General features: G+C 38.8%; 1 protein-coding gene across 11 annotated transcripts in view; it reads right to left on the minus strand.

Annotated features, from left to right (window-relative positions):
• The window catches only part of Tanc2 (tetratricopeptide repeat, ankyrin repeat and coiled-coil containing 2), a 304530-nt gene that overhangs the window by 78390 nt on the left and 210800 nt on the right, over positions 1-15340 (minus strand). For all 11 annotated transcript variants that reach the window (XM_060386550.1, XM_060386548.1, XM_060386546.1 and 8 more), the window contains 2 exons: positions 14820-14953; positions 4245-4476 (listed from right to left, as the gene is read on the minus strand). In XM_060386550.1, coding sequence (XP_060242533.1) covers positions 4245-4476; positions 14820-14953 — 366 coding nt within the window. The remainder of the gene's footprint in view (positions 1-4244; positions 4477-14819; positions 14954-15340) is intronic.

The raw sequence follows: 15340 nt of genomic DNA on the forward strand, positions 1-15340 counted from the left end.
TAAAGTCAGCCTTCTTTCCAAGGGACTGCTGAAAGCTTACCAGCACACACCTGCCCCTGCCCTTCACATACTTCCTAACTTCACCCAGATGAGTCCTAAGCTAAGATCTTCAAGAGGATAAAAAGCCTGATGATGATGCATCCATAGAAAAGTATTTTTTTGAAAATAATTTCGAACACTTCTTAAAAAAAAAATTTGTGATGTGATATATGTGCATGTGTATGGAGTCAGTCCTTACCTACTATGTGGTCCTCAGAGGTTGAACTCAGGTTTACAGGCTTGGAGGCAAGTGCTTTTGCTTACTGAGGAGCCATCTCACTGGCTCTGAGTATTTTAATGAAACCATTAATTTGCTAATAAAGCCAAACTTCATTTACATAAATTTCCAGTAAAATACACTACTCATGAGTAAAATATGAGTGTTTCTTCTTTGTAAAGTGGGGCTAATATGGGCTGGCTAATATAGCTTGATGATAGATGTGTACCATACAAAAGTCATGAATTTAATCTCTAGCACTGTAAAACCAACCCCCCCAAGTCTCCTTTAATCAGGATGATATTATTTTAATTGCTTGCTTGAGATTTTCCTCCTCTTGGAAATTGCTACTTAAATGTTACCTCGGATGTACTTTTATAAGATGCCAACAGAGAAGTTTATTTAAGATATCATCATACTTTTTTTTTTTTTTAATAAAAAAAGGACTTAAAACAAAACATACAAAGAATTCCCTGATGTTATGGACATTGTAAAACAATGAAAGATACTGTCAAATAATTGCTTTTCTTTTGTCTAATGAGGTTTACCAGTTATGTGCATGTCAGTGTTCAACGGGCAGCCAACCACTGTCACTTGTTATAAAGTTGTTTGTAATGGTTTCTTTTTTAAAAATACTTTTTACAAACTGTAGTGGTATCACCTCTTGATTTATTATATTGATCATGCATGTTTCTCTCTCATTTTCTTGAACAGTCTTGCTGAGGCTTGATTATTCAGTTTCCCATCATCTTTCTACTGCAACCATTTCTGTTCTTTGATCACTTTCTTCTTTATACTACATCTAAGTTTATTTTCCTAGTTTGAGTCAGAAATGTACACTGGTGATTTTATATTACTCACTCTGAAATAGTAAACAGTCTCTGTATGACCTGCTTTTTGACCCATAGGTTATTTAGAAGCAGGTTAACTTATACTTAGGGTTTTATTGTTACAGATTTTTAATTTAATTCCATTGTTTTGGGGACGCATGATGCAATATTTTAACTTTTTGGGGATGTGCACACCTGCAAAACACAGGCAGGTGGATAATCCTGGGTGTTGCTCCTTAGGTGCTGTCACTTTATTTATTTATTTATTTATTTGAAACGGGCTCTCTCACTGGCCAGGAACTTACCAAGCACGTGAAGATGACTGGCCACTGGGCCCTAGAGACCCACCTGTTCCCTTCTCTCCAGCAGAAAGAATGACAAGCATATGCCTCTACTTCCCTTTTTGTTTTCATATAGGCACTGAGTATTAAATTTGTCCTTGCAAGTTACTGACTAAGCCAGCTCCCTAGACTGATTTTTGGCTTTGATTTTTGTTTTAGAGGTAGGACCTCACTATGTAGTCTAACCTAGTCTTGAACTGATAGCCTTCTCATCTCAGCATCCTAAGTGCTGGAATTCTCGGCAAGCACTACCATACTCAGATAACTTTTAGACATTTTGAGACTTTTTTTTATAGTTCAGAATATATTTTATGTTTTCCTGAAGAAGATAAATATTTTGTATTTATTGGGTAATGTTCTAAGCTGGTTGATAATTGTTGAAATCTGTATCTTTAATTTTTTCCTCTACTTGTTTTAGTAGTTACTGAGAAGCATTAAAACCCCCATCTCTAATGAGTTTTGCTTATTAAACTCTTTGATCAGTTTCTGATGTATGATTCTGAAATCCTACATAATATAGGATTACTTTACCTCTTGATGATGAATTGGTTTTCATGTTTATTAATTGCTTTTACTAATATTGCTTGTCTAAAGGTTTATTCTGATATAATAAACTACTCCAGATTTCTTATGGTTTATGTTTTCTATCCTTTCATTTTCATGTGTCATATTTGCATAACTTTATGAGGATATCAGCATATGGATCAGATTTCATTCTTTAGTCTTGATAGTTTCTACATTTGATTTACTTACTCCATTTATATTTCACGACTAATTCCTTAATATGAATTACCTAATCTTTTCTATTACTTTGTTTTTCTTCTTTTGGGTTAATCATATAATTTTTAATGTTTTGTAAACTGTTTTTTCAACTGCTGCTCATGATTTAAGGGTGAGTAGAAACCCCCAGAATAAGATGAAGTAATTGAACTCATTCAGTTACATTAATAGGAATATTTAAAGCTGGTTATAGAGAAAAAAAATTAGTAGATATATCTTGTAGTAAAGTTTTAAAGCATGTTATTATGGTTGAGAATTGGTGCTGACTCAGCAAACATCTGTAGATTCTCTTTGAACAACTATATAAAGGGAAGGCATCATTCCCTTTAAAAATATCCATGCAGCACCGGACTGGTGGCACACACCTTTAAGCCCAGCATGAGGGAGGCAGAGGCAGTGGATCTCTGTGAGTTTGAGGCCAGCCTGATCTACATCGTGAGCTCCAGGGCATCCAGAGCCACACAGAGAGACCCTGTCTAAAAAATCCAAACCAAACCAAAAACATGCCTATGAGCAGTGTCCCCTTTTATATCTCTATTCAAAATGTATTTCCTAAAATATCTACCATGTTCAAGGAGGAAAGATAAGTATGAATGATAAAAGCTGAACACTAGTAAGGTTTTAAATTCAACTGCACACAATTTAGTCAAAAAGGTAAGTGCAGAAATAGCTAATACTTGTACACCACAAAGTTCATCTGGTATAGAGTAAATGCTCGTTAAATTTTAATGTTGAGTAGCACAACTGAGATGTTTAATCATTATTTTTCTGTTTGGCTTTCAGTGCAGACAAAAACACTGGAAGGTTAAGTGGCTTAGTGGGTTAAGGGACCTACGTCTGTACCTGCTGACCTGAATTTGATTCCTAGGACCCACACGAAAGAACGACAGAACTGAGTCCCACAAGCTGTCCTCTGAGCGCCACATACAAGCTGTGGTATGAGTGCACCCACACAAAATAAGTACGTAAAATATAATTGAAAAAAGAGCACAGAGGAGGGTGAAGAGACAACGCAGGGGGTAAGAGCGCTTGCTGTGCAAGAGCTGGAATCCCGGCATTCATGCAAAAAGCCGGGTACGGCTGCACATGCCTATAAACCCAGTGCTGACGGGGCGGAGACAGGAAGATTCGGGAGCTCGGTGGGACAAGGAGGAGAAGCACAGAGGAGGACACCTGTTCTCCCCTCTGGCCCCTGTGCACATGGTGTGCACACTGAGGTGCAGCCCTTCACACCAACCCCCTCTCCACACCGAAAACAAAAAAATAAAAACTGAACAAAGTGTAGTAGAGACAGGTCTAGGAAGGCATGGGTTGGCTTAAGGAGATGACTGTTTAAGCTTCAGCCGATACCAGGGCTGTGAAGAAAAAGGAAGGAAAGGCATGAACAAGACAGGGAACAAGAGAAAAATCTCACTAATTTCATTTTCATGAAAAACACTAGCTTTTCTGATACAATTTATGTACCACAAAATGGCCATTTGCCTTTTTACATACCTTTCCAAGTGAGCAATGAAGGGATCTCTAGTGTAAGAGCTGAGGTACCCAGCCGTGGGATGCTTTGTTTGCATGGCCGGGGTAGTAACCATCCTGCAGGTATTTTCTAACAATAGAAGTTTCTTCCTTAACAGTGAGTTGGTGCTGCAACCTTACTGATTCATTCTAATTCCACAGAAAGGATTAGAAGCTTGATTATCTTTATTACAAGAAAACGGAAACCATTTGGAAATCAAAATGAGAACTTATACAAAGGAAGGAGAAAGGATCAGTTTGGACAGAAACCTGTTCTTTTGAAATAGGGTCCTGTTCTATTGCCTAAGTTCGTCTTAACTTCCTGGATTCAGGTAGTCCACGTACCCAGCCTCTTCCAAGTGCTGAGACTATACGTGTGCCCTATCACACTCCACCCAAGAGAAGCCTTTTGTAAATTGTAATCTGTAAACAGCAGCTGTAGAACATTTAGTTTTAGCAACGTAGTAAACATAATCATGTCTGTATCACAACCCAAGTGAGCAGGGCTCCTCTGGATCTCATCTATACCTTTGTGAAGGTTCTCCAGGGGCTCCAGGACGCCCCTCCGGAAGGAAGCTATGGGGTCTTGAACACAGGACCGGAGGCTTAGCATGCTCTGCAGGTGGGGCTCCCGGAGAAGCTGTTCCCGGTAAGCTGTCAGCTGAGGTGAGCGGCAGAGCAGGGCAGCAACATTGTGGACAAATTCTGGTACCAGGCAGGTGTAGGCGTTGTCTGCTTGGCAGTAGTGATAGGCAACCACCTATGGGGAGTTGGGATTGCAAACAGGGTTACCAGCAGCTGTGGCTATCACATGACAATCCCTAACACTCCTTGGTTCCCCCACTTCCTCATTTTATTCTAATAAACAGAAAGGCCGCCGACTCAACCATACACTTAATGCACGGCCAAAAATTAGACCACGTTCTTTGCCTACAGATATAATGACCTAACATTAAATTTATAAGTAAAAACAATATATTCCTTCTGGATTGTAAGAGACAGGAAGCAAGACTGAGAATGAAGATGCACATTAATATTGCTAGCATTTATTCAACACAGTAGTACAGAAAAGTCTACTCTTGTTACAAAGGATTAGAAATAAAACAACGAGGAAATCATGTTACTCAGCAGATACACATGTTTGCATCACATCTTGGTACAGTTGTATTTTTTTTTTAAGGATAAGCCTATAAAATAAAATAACTTAGATTTTAAGATTATTAGTGAGTATTTTCTGAAAATCTAGACAGAGGAAAAGTACCAGAAGTAGATAAAAAAAGGAAAAGAAGTATTTTTTTTTCTTTCTAAATATGGCTTTAAATTCTAAGAGTTTATGAGTCTTAATAAAACATTTAGGTTCTGGGCTGCCTGGCTGCCTGTTGTAAGCTGTTAGAATTACATAGAATTTACTCCATATCTTCTGTCTGGTTGTTCTTTTTGCCTCAGAAGCAAGTGCAAAAGAAGGCTTCCTTTGTTTTGATAAGGTTGCACTATGCAGCCCAGGCTGGCCTGGAATTCCTGATCCTTGTGCCTCTGCCTCAGAGTATAGCATCATGCCTAGCATAGACGGTGACTTTAATATACATCACTCTTTTGTCTCATTGCTGCCTAGAAAAGTACTAGGATACTGTAGAAAGCGTGGTAGGGGAGAATGATGTATGGAAAGAATCTGACATGGTGCTCAGAACACAGTAAGAGAGCAGTAACATCTGATTTTGCTATCATCATCACCACCACCATACCATCACCTCCACATTCCTCTTAATCATCACTATCATCACCATGCTGTATGTTCACTTTAGCTACTAGCTTTGTGCCTGTAGGTAACTCAGACATCCTGGTAGCACTCGTGGATGAACGGGGAATGCTGTTCTTAGGCGCATTAGCCACAGAGGAGTTCTATTTTCGAAAACATTCCTAATCTGTAAGTGTGGTCATCTCTTTAATATATTCTGTAATGCCAACACTTTTAAGACTTTTAAAAATGTTTCTCATTAAGCATAGAGGAAATTAAACAACACTGGAGATGTTATTGCACATTCAGAGCTAAAGACAAGAACTGCCAGTAAGTGAAACAATGAAGTCTGAGCTTGACAAGGGCACTAGAAATCAAAGAGAGTGTTTAAAAACCTCCACTCTTTTCTTTAGGTGCATTAGTTTCTGCTTTGTTATCTATCTTAAAGACAGTGTAAGAAGCCCAAACAGAAATCTTGTCCTCTGAGTGAAGCCAGTAGTTATCACACGATTAAAAAGCAAACAGCAAACCTTCGGATCAGTATGTAAAACCTCATCATATTTTGCTACAATTGATTCCTGATGTCGAGGCAATGTACAGCTCAGCAAGCCTTATATAATTTGCCTTTTACCTAATGTAGAGGGTATCATTCTATAGATGAAGATTATAAAACTTAGAAGAAGGGTTCTTTTTCCGATTTTGTTAAAAAAATCATGTATGAACTTAGAGGACATTTTTTTCCAGTACTAGGAATGGAGCCCAGGCATTTGCTCTTCATGGCAAGCACTCTAACACTGGACTGTACCGCAGCCTTCATATGTGTACTTGGATTAATGAGGTTTCACGGAACAAAAGTCAGTGTTAAAGCTATACACTCTAAAGCTGCCTCTCTTTTAAATTTAGTATTTGGCATTCCAAATATAAAATCCTGATTTCTTCGAAGAATTCAGGTAAGAAATCCACTCAACACCTTCAGATTTGCAAGGTTACTAACTACACATTTCCAAGTAGCTATGTAGTATGGGTAAGTCCATAAATTCCATCAAAACTATCTGATAGGCGCTGAGATGTCTCAGTCAGACAAAGTGCTAGTACCCATGTAAAAGCAGCTGTGGATCAGTACGCTCAGTGCTAGGGAGGCCTAGCTAGGCAGCTTTCCGCCTGTTAGCATAGCTTATTAATGAGTTACAGTTTCAGTGGGAGACCCTGATGTTTGTGGAGGTCAGAAGAGGGCATCGGATCACCTGGAACTGGAGTTACAGACAACTGTCAGCTGCCATGTGGGTGCTGGGAATTGAACCCAGGTCCTTTGGAAAACCAGCAAGTGCTCTTAGGCACTGAGTCATCTCTCCAGCCTTCCAAATTGTCTTTTGATATTACCTACAACTTTTCCTACATATAAAAACAGGAAGCAGGCCTAGACAAATGTACTTTTTCCTAGTCTTTCCTTTTAACCAGTGATCAAAGGCACATTCATACAGCATTTTAAAGCTTTGAAGAAGTTATACTTATTATAGTTATAGCTTATTAGATATGGCTCAGATCAATCTACTTTAATAAACCAGCTGGCACAACCTTTTCCCTGGGTGCATTCTTATTTTTCAAGATCACTTGTTACTTATGTTAAATACCTAAATTTTTTTATCAGAATAATTCTACACAAAATATATTTGAAAAGACTAGAATCATATTACTCATTTGAAGGAAGACAGTAGTAAATGTTGTGTTCCTCCTACAAGGGAAGAACAAAAGGGGAGGCTGGTCGGCCACTATACCAAAGGATGGAGGTCAGCATAGCATTTTGATTGGGGACTGGTAAAATGCTTAAGTGGTAGAGATGACTGCTGCCCAGCTTCAGAACCTGAGGTCAATGCCCGGGACTCACAACTCCAAATGTTATCTTCTGACCCAGACACCTGAACACACACGTGATAAATTTAATACAGTATTAAAATATTTTGATTGGGTTAGAGATATAGCTCAGTGGGCAGAATGCTTACTTAACATGAATGATACCCTGGTTTCCATCTTTAGTATTGTCAAAAGCTTGTGTGTGTGTGGGGAAGGGCGAGAGAAACAACTTTTGATTTAATGCTATATCCAGTAAATAATAAAATATATCATAAGCCTTATCAAACAATTGAGTGTCAGCAAGTCTTCTCAGGCCTTCACACACCATTGGGCATTTTCTACTTCAAATGAATACCTATGAAAGAATTAAGCATATCTCATACTAAGGAAGGGCAGTTTTGATTATCTGGAATTCATCTGGACAGAACAATGTAGGTTACATAACAACTGGCATTTGTTATCTTTTAAATTCTAGAGTGACACTAGCTCTTCCTTTGGGTCAGCTCTCATATTCTTAGCCCCATCCACCACTCAATATTCCTGATTTATTTATTAGCACAATCCTTCAACTATTAAGTCAGTTTAAGAAAACCAACCAACCAACCTGAAACTCACTATGCGTATGAGACTGGCCTTAACCTGATCCTCCTTTATCAGCGTCCTGAGTGTTGAGATTAAAGTGTGAGTGACTGGGGCTAGAGGGATGGTTTGGTGGTTAAGAGCACTGGTTGCTCTTCCCGAGAACCTGAATTCAATTTCCAGCATGCATAAGGCTATTCAGAGCTGACTGTAGCTCCAGTTCTTCTGGATTCCTCGGGCAACAATACACCATGCAGTGCACAGATGAACATACAGGCAAAACACCCATCACATAAAATAAAATGTGTGAGCTGCCACCACACCAGTTACTTTAGTATTTCTAGGGACGTGAAGGCTCACTGTAAAGAACTACTGTCTTATTCCTTATTCTTCTCTCTTAACTCTGATTCTAATCTTTACTCTTGGACTAGAGGCTAAAAATATTTCCCAGGCTTGGGTTCCGTTTCAGTAATTTTCCAGTTTAGAGCCCTACCTTCTCTTTCTCCTCTTTTTAGTTTCATTTTTTTTAAAGCAATGAAACTTTCCTTCTTTAACTTGAGCTCATTTTAGACTTACAGAAATATTGCAAAAGTAGTACACAGAGCTTCTGTTGATTCCTCACCTAGCCTCCTTTATTAGTATTTTATATAATCATAAAAGCCAGTAAATTAACATAATAATTTTACCTAAAAATCCTAAACAACACTCAGTAATCTTGCCTAAAGACATTACTCAAATTTAGTGTTTCCTGTTCAAGACCCATTCAGGATCCTGCACAGCATTTAGTTATTTCTTTTTTAGTCTCCTTTCATCTATAAGAGACATGTAGTCCTTCTTAACTCTGACGTTTTCAAATATTGACTGGTTATTTTATTAAACAGTCTCTCAGTTTGGGTCTGTCTAATGTTCTGATACTTCTTGGGAAGAATACCATCAAAACAGTGTTGTGTCCTTGATGGATCAACTCATAGGGTTCTTAATGTTGGCCTAGCTTGCTATTGGTAAAGTTGACCTATTTTACTTGAAGTTAAGATTCAGCCACTGTAAAGTTGGCTATTCTTCTTTTTCTGATTAAAAATACCTTAGAAGAGATTGTTTGGAGATTATGCAAGCCCCGTTTCTCTTTAAATATTTACCCATTAACTTTGCTATCTACAATGGATTTTTTTTCTGTAGCGATAATTACTATGGTGCTTGATGATTTTTCAATTTCTCTTCTTCTACATTACTTATTTAGAATCCTACTGGAACAAAGAACTGTCCGGCATATATGTTGTAATGAATTATTTTAGGTTGAAGTATATGAGTATAAAATCACACTCATTCATACTATATATTTTTGCATATATATGCACATATATGAATACACATGTAAAGTAAAAAAACAAAAAATATCTAATAACTTTTCAGTGTTGGACTCGAACGCAGGGCCCTGTGCATGAGAACAAGCACTCTACCATGGAACTACATCTCTAGCTCTCACGTACCTCCTCCTCCCTACCAAGATAAAGTCTCCCTACACCGTCCTGACTAGACTGGAACTCCTGACCCTCCTATCTCAGTCTGCTGAGCGCTACAGTTATTATAGGGTGCACCACTATCTTTAGCACACGTGATTTTTTTTTTTTAAATAAAGTATTTTGGACCTCACTAAATAGCAACAAGAGGAGGACTACTTGGGTCTTATTACAGGAAAGAGTTTGGAATTTCTTCATTTAACACCAATTTATGTGCTAAATCATTGTGTTAATAGTAGTGAACACAGTGGCTAACATCCAAGCTCAGACCCATTCTACTCTAAGAGGCTGATTAAAGACAAACAACAACGAAGTTGACAAACACACAGTAGGGTTCTTTTCTCTACACTGGTATCATGATTGCAGAAGAAATCTGGGTCAGTGTTAATTTTAGAAGACAAAGCCCCTAGACACATAAAAACATTATTTATAGTTTACTTGCTGCTTGACTTGGATCTCATTTGTCCTCAACGTTCTCTTTAAGAACACCCACACCAATACTAATTAAACTTCATGTCATTGCCTTGCATATAATTCCCTCTCTCTCTTCACCCTGCCCTGTGTATATGTGTGTCTAATATATCCATTATTAGGTTCAACATGCTTAATGTTAGCAGATTGTCAAAATGATGACTGCTATTGCTGACAGCTTTAACAGTAGCCAACAACCACTTCCAAGAACCAAGATCACTTGACATTTTCCTTATGCAGTACAGGAATGCCAAAACAACAATGAATTCTTACATCTATTTTTTTTTAAAAAAAAATCCAGCTTTTGTGTCTCTATGATACATTTTAAAAGCAGTCAGTTTCTCTAATTAGCTTATTTCATATGCACATCTTCTTTTTGGTGGTTGTCTTAGTTGCTTTTTAAATTCTTCACATATATTACATCCCAGCCACAGTTTTCCATACTTCCGCTCCTCCCGCTCCCCTCCCCAAACCTCTCATTTCTCCTTAATCCATCCTTCCTCCATGGCATAACAATAAGACTAGGCATAAATCCTCTTATCAAAGCTAGACTAGGTGACCCAATAGGAGGAAAAGGGTACCAAGCACAGGCAAAAGAGTCAGAGACAGCTCTCACAGGAACACCAAGCTTCACAACCAAGATATATATGCAGAAGTGCTAGCTCAGACCCAGGCAGGGTTCCTGATTGTTGCTTCAGTCTCTGTGAGGCCTTATGAGCCCTGCTTAGTTGATTCTGTGGGCTGTGTTCTCCTGGTGTCCTTGACACCTCTGGGTCCTAGAATCCTTCCTCCCCTGCCCCTTCTTCAGGGTTTCCCTGGCTTCACCTAGTGTTTGACTGTGGGTCTCTGAATCTGCTCCTATTAGAAATCATTCCAATGACTTTTTTTTTTCCCATTCGAATTCGGTTCTCTCCTGGGTCTCTGGACTGACCAGCCTTTGGTTCCTGGCCATACACACAATATTAGGTGTGGGCCTCAAGATAAACAAGTCATTAGTTGGCCATTCCCACATGTTCTGTGCCATCGTTGCTCCAGCAAGCACATCCTGTAGGCAGGACACATGTTAAATTGAAGGTTTTGTGGCTGGGGTGATGTCCCAGTCCCTCTGTTAGGAGCCTTACGAGGCTGAAGAGATGCCTAGGTTGTTAAGAGCACTGGCTGCTCTTACAGAAGATCTGAATTCAGTTTCTCTTCCCACACAGTGACTTATAACTGTCTGTGACTCCAGCTCCAGGGGATCCAGCAAAATCTTCTTAACTTAAAGACTAAACACTAACATTGATAAGAGCTGCTAGCCACATAGAAACCTTTTATCGAAAAAATATAACACAGAAAAATGACTGAAAGGTGAAATTTCATCCTAATTTTCTTGCTTTGAAGGCACATTCAATGACTGATAGAGTTCCCAAAGGAATCCTCAGCAAAGATCCTTCTTGTCAATAGAAAAGCAGCAGTAATGTTGTAGGCTCTTGAGCAATGGTCGCATCTTTTACAGAATGAGGACAGTGATAATATTCCTACAGAGGTATACACAGGCTCTAAATCCTAGTTCTGTTATCTATTATTGGTGTAACTTTGGAAACATAGTCACTGGAATTAGTTTTTTCTCGGATATAAAATGGAGATAATAATGACTACCATATACGGTTAAGATATAATGAGGTTTAAAAAAAGCAAACAAAACAAAATACCAAATAGTTCAGAGTCCCCATTCTTAAGTCACAACTTCAGTAAACAGAAGCCAATGCACTGCTGTCCTGTTAACTGTCCTATTAATTTTATGCATTATGACTACATCAAAGTAACAAACATAAAACCCGGAAAACCCACTTTTATCCTTGGTGAGTTTACACACACAGGAAAGGCTCTGACTGCATCTAGGCCTCTGCACTTACTACGCTCAGAAGACCTCAAGATGTTAACTGGAGACACAACCAACAGATGCTGATCTAGCAGAATCTGTTACAATCCAAGCGGAAAGTGCTTTTTCAATAAACAGGACTGCTTTAAAGTTCTGACCAACTCTTCAGTGTCCTCCACTAGTGAGTATAAGAAGCAGCAAGAACACTATGAAATACCAGTGGTAATTACTGTTATAGAGGAATTGACACCAAGCTGACTCTCAAAATATTGACTTGAGAATCTCATTTAGAAGTCAGATATCCACTGACTGGTCTGTTATGGTGAGAAGCAAGACTGCTAGCTTCTGCTCAGTGCATCCACAGCACGAGCTTCTACAGCCAAACTGTAATGTGGCACAATTACTAGGATGATAGTCATGTTTCAACCAGGGGCCATTTCCTTTTTATTTTATTTCATTTTTTTATTATTAGTTACATTTTATTAACTCTGTATCCCAGCTGTATCCCGTTCCTTCATTCCCTCCCAAACCCTCCCTCTCTCCCCCCTGCCCCTTTCCAAGTCCACTGATTGGGGAGGATGACGTGGAAAGGACAGGAGCTCCACAAGGACCAAATATATCTGGGCACAGGGGTCTCTTCTGAGACTGACACTCCACCAAGGACCATGTATGGATATAACCTAGAACCTTTGCTCGGATGAAGCCGGTGGTAGCTCAGTAGCCAATTGTTTTCCCATAGTAAGGGGAACAGGGACTATTTCTGACAGGAACTCAATGGCAGTCTCTTTGACCTCCCCACCCCCCAAGGGAGGAGCAGTCCTGCTAGGCCACAGAAGAGGACTTTGCAGCCAGTCCTGAAGATACCTGATAAACCAGGGTCAGATGAAAGGGGCCATTTCTTATACAAAGTTTAGCATACACTTAAACATGCTGTATCCTTACATGCAAAATGTATTTATAAGTTGTTTTTAGAATTCTAAAATTTAAAAAGTATTTTTGAACTAAATGTAAATAGTCACTAATTTTCAACTTAAACAATAGTTAACTTTTTTGAATATTAAACATAAACATCAAGTCTAAGGGGAAACTTACTGTACAATGTTTAATAAAAAATTAAAAACACCCCATCTCAAGGCATAAAGACTCATTTATAAAGCTGACACAATCATGAAATTTAGAATGTGACAATTCCTTATGAAAGAATAAACAGTCACTAATATTCTACTTACTATATTTAAACTTTTCAAATATGGAAAGTAAGTATCTTGGGATTCTTTCCTTGGTGAAAGAGGAATTAAGATGTAACAAAGTAGAGAGATAGAGCACCTTTTATTTTCTTGGCACCTACCTCCATCTGACATATTATGTATTTGAGTATTGTCCCTCTCCCATCGTGAGAATTTATGCTATACGTTGCCGAGGCCATTTGTGTTGTGTGACTCAGTTTGGATTACTGAACATGGGTTCCAAGCACATATTCTAAGTGAATAATTGTATGTAATGTTGGAATTTCTTCAGCATTTATCTATTTCTGTACTTATTTATTCTAAAGAACAGGCTAGACACCATATTTAGAAGAAAGCAGAGATGTCTTCTATAGTCATGATGAGTTGAGAATGAATATGAGGGGAATCTGGGACTATTCTGGAGGCCTGTATGACCATGTACTTACTGAAAGAAATGATTAACAACCCCAGCCCACTGAGTTTCACTCTGTAGCTTAGGTAGAACTCACTGTCATTCAGTCTTTCCCCAAATTCCTAGAAGCCTCCAAGTGCTGAAATTAAGACCCACCAAGCCTCACTTAGAATGTATTCTTATGAGGAAATCTGAAACTGGTAATTTTACACACCACTGTACAACCTCAGACAAACACAAGAATTAAAAGTACTAGCGACTCTGGAGGGTGAAAGCAAGAAAGGGAACCCAGACTAGAATTTCCTACCCAGGTGACTACCTCCCCAGCATCCACAAAAAAGAGATGTATGCTAAGTAGAGACACTGGGAGAATCTAAACTTTGGGATACCAAACACAGGGCAAAGCAGTGGCTGGGTACAGATTTGGAAACAAAGGCCTCCAGTAAAATTTATATAGTAACTATTGAAACCCCAGCCATATTCTGGCCAGCTCTGGAATGTTGGCATTCAGTGTGTTTACACACACACACACACACACACGCACGCGCGCACACACACACACACACACACACACACACGCGCGCGCACACACACACACACACACACATTTTTTTCTTCAGGTAAAAGGCTGGAGAACTGTTTGCTAAAGGATGTGAACGATTTATAAAAGAACTCAGCTAAAATGTATGAACACTGACTTCTGGGTACTTCCAATAAAGGATGGATCATCTAAACGCCCTTTATATACTTAAGCAAACTTGGCCACATGAAATCTCTCTCTCCCCATGCCCCCAAGAGAGAGGGAGAGGATGGGGGCTAGGTAGGGAGGTGGGTAGGGAGGGGGGAAGAGAGAGAGAGAACATTAGAGGAATAAAATTTTAAAATGATATATAAACAAGGGGACAACTACAGAAAAACAAAGAGCTGATTTGATATTAAAACTATGATAGCCAAGAATTTTTTTAATAAAAGGGCTGGAAGATAATGTTGAGAAACTCTATCAAAAGGGACTGGAGATGCACAGCTGAGGTGATGGGTGAAAACGCCAACTGCTAGTTCTAACCATTATTTGCTTTTCTCTGTGCATACGTTATTTTGAGAATAATAGGAAATTTAAATAAAAAATTAGGTACAATATGGTATGGTAGGTGGAGCTCTGAGCCAATAATAAAAATAAAAACTTGTTTAATTATGTGGTGATTTTGGCTAATCCGTCTAAATCCTTTATCTATTTATTAGAAGATTTTGTTTCTAAGTCTTCAAAGTTCTAATCCCATCATAGTATTTTCTTTCTTTCTTTTTTTTTTTTTGTAGGAACTGAACAATGAAAAGAAAACCAAAAGAGTAAAGGGAGAAACTTTTCTTCATGTTCTCATGAATCTCTTTTGTGTTTTGTTCTTGTTGGTGCTGAGTGGAGCTAACAGACCTCCAACCTGGGAATCCCACTGTACCTGTGAGGCAAGTCTTCGCATGGCTTCCTCCTGCCGCCTGCGCATTTCCGGAGTTCCTGGGCAGCTTCCACTGGTGATAGATGAATGGGCTGAAGGTGCTTGGGTGAGTGGTAGCTCTCTGTTGGCATCCACATCTAAATTAAAAAGATGGGATGTTTAATCGGAGAATCACAAAACTCTAGACCAGTGGTTTTCAATCTTCCTAATGCTGCAACCCTTTAATGAAGTTCCTCATGTGTGGTGACCCCCAACCATAAAATTTTCTTTGTCGCTAAACCATAACTCTAATTTTGCTGCTGTTATTATGAAACATACTGCAAATACCTGTGTTTTCTGACTGTCTTAGGCGACCCCTGTGAAAGGATCAGTTGATCCCCAAAGGAGTTGCAACCCATGGGGTGAGAACCACTGTTCTGTAGACTAAGGAATATTAAAATAATTCTGTTCTATAACCCAGAAATTTCACTCCTAATTCTATACCCAAGTGAAGTAAAAAGCACACATCTAAGTAGAAACTTGCA

This window comes from Meriones unguiculatus, chromosome 7 (assembly GCF_030254825.1).
Source record: "Meriones unguiculatus strain TT.TT164.6M chromosome 7, Bangor_MerUng_6.1, whole genome shotgun sequence".
Taxonomy (NCBI): Eukaryota; Metazoa; Chordata; class Mammalia; order Rodentia; family Muridae; genus Meriones; species Meriones unguiculatus.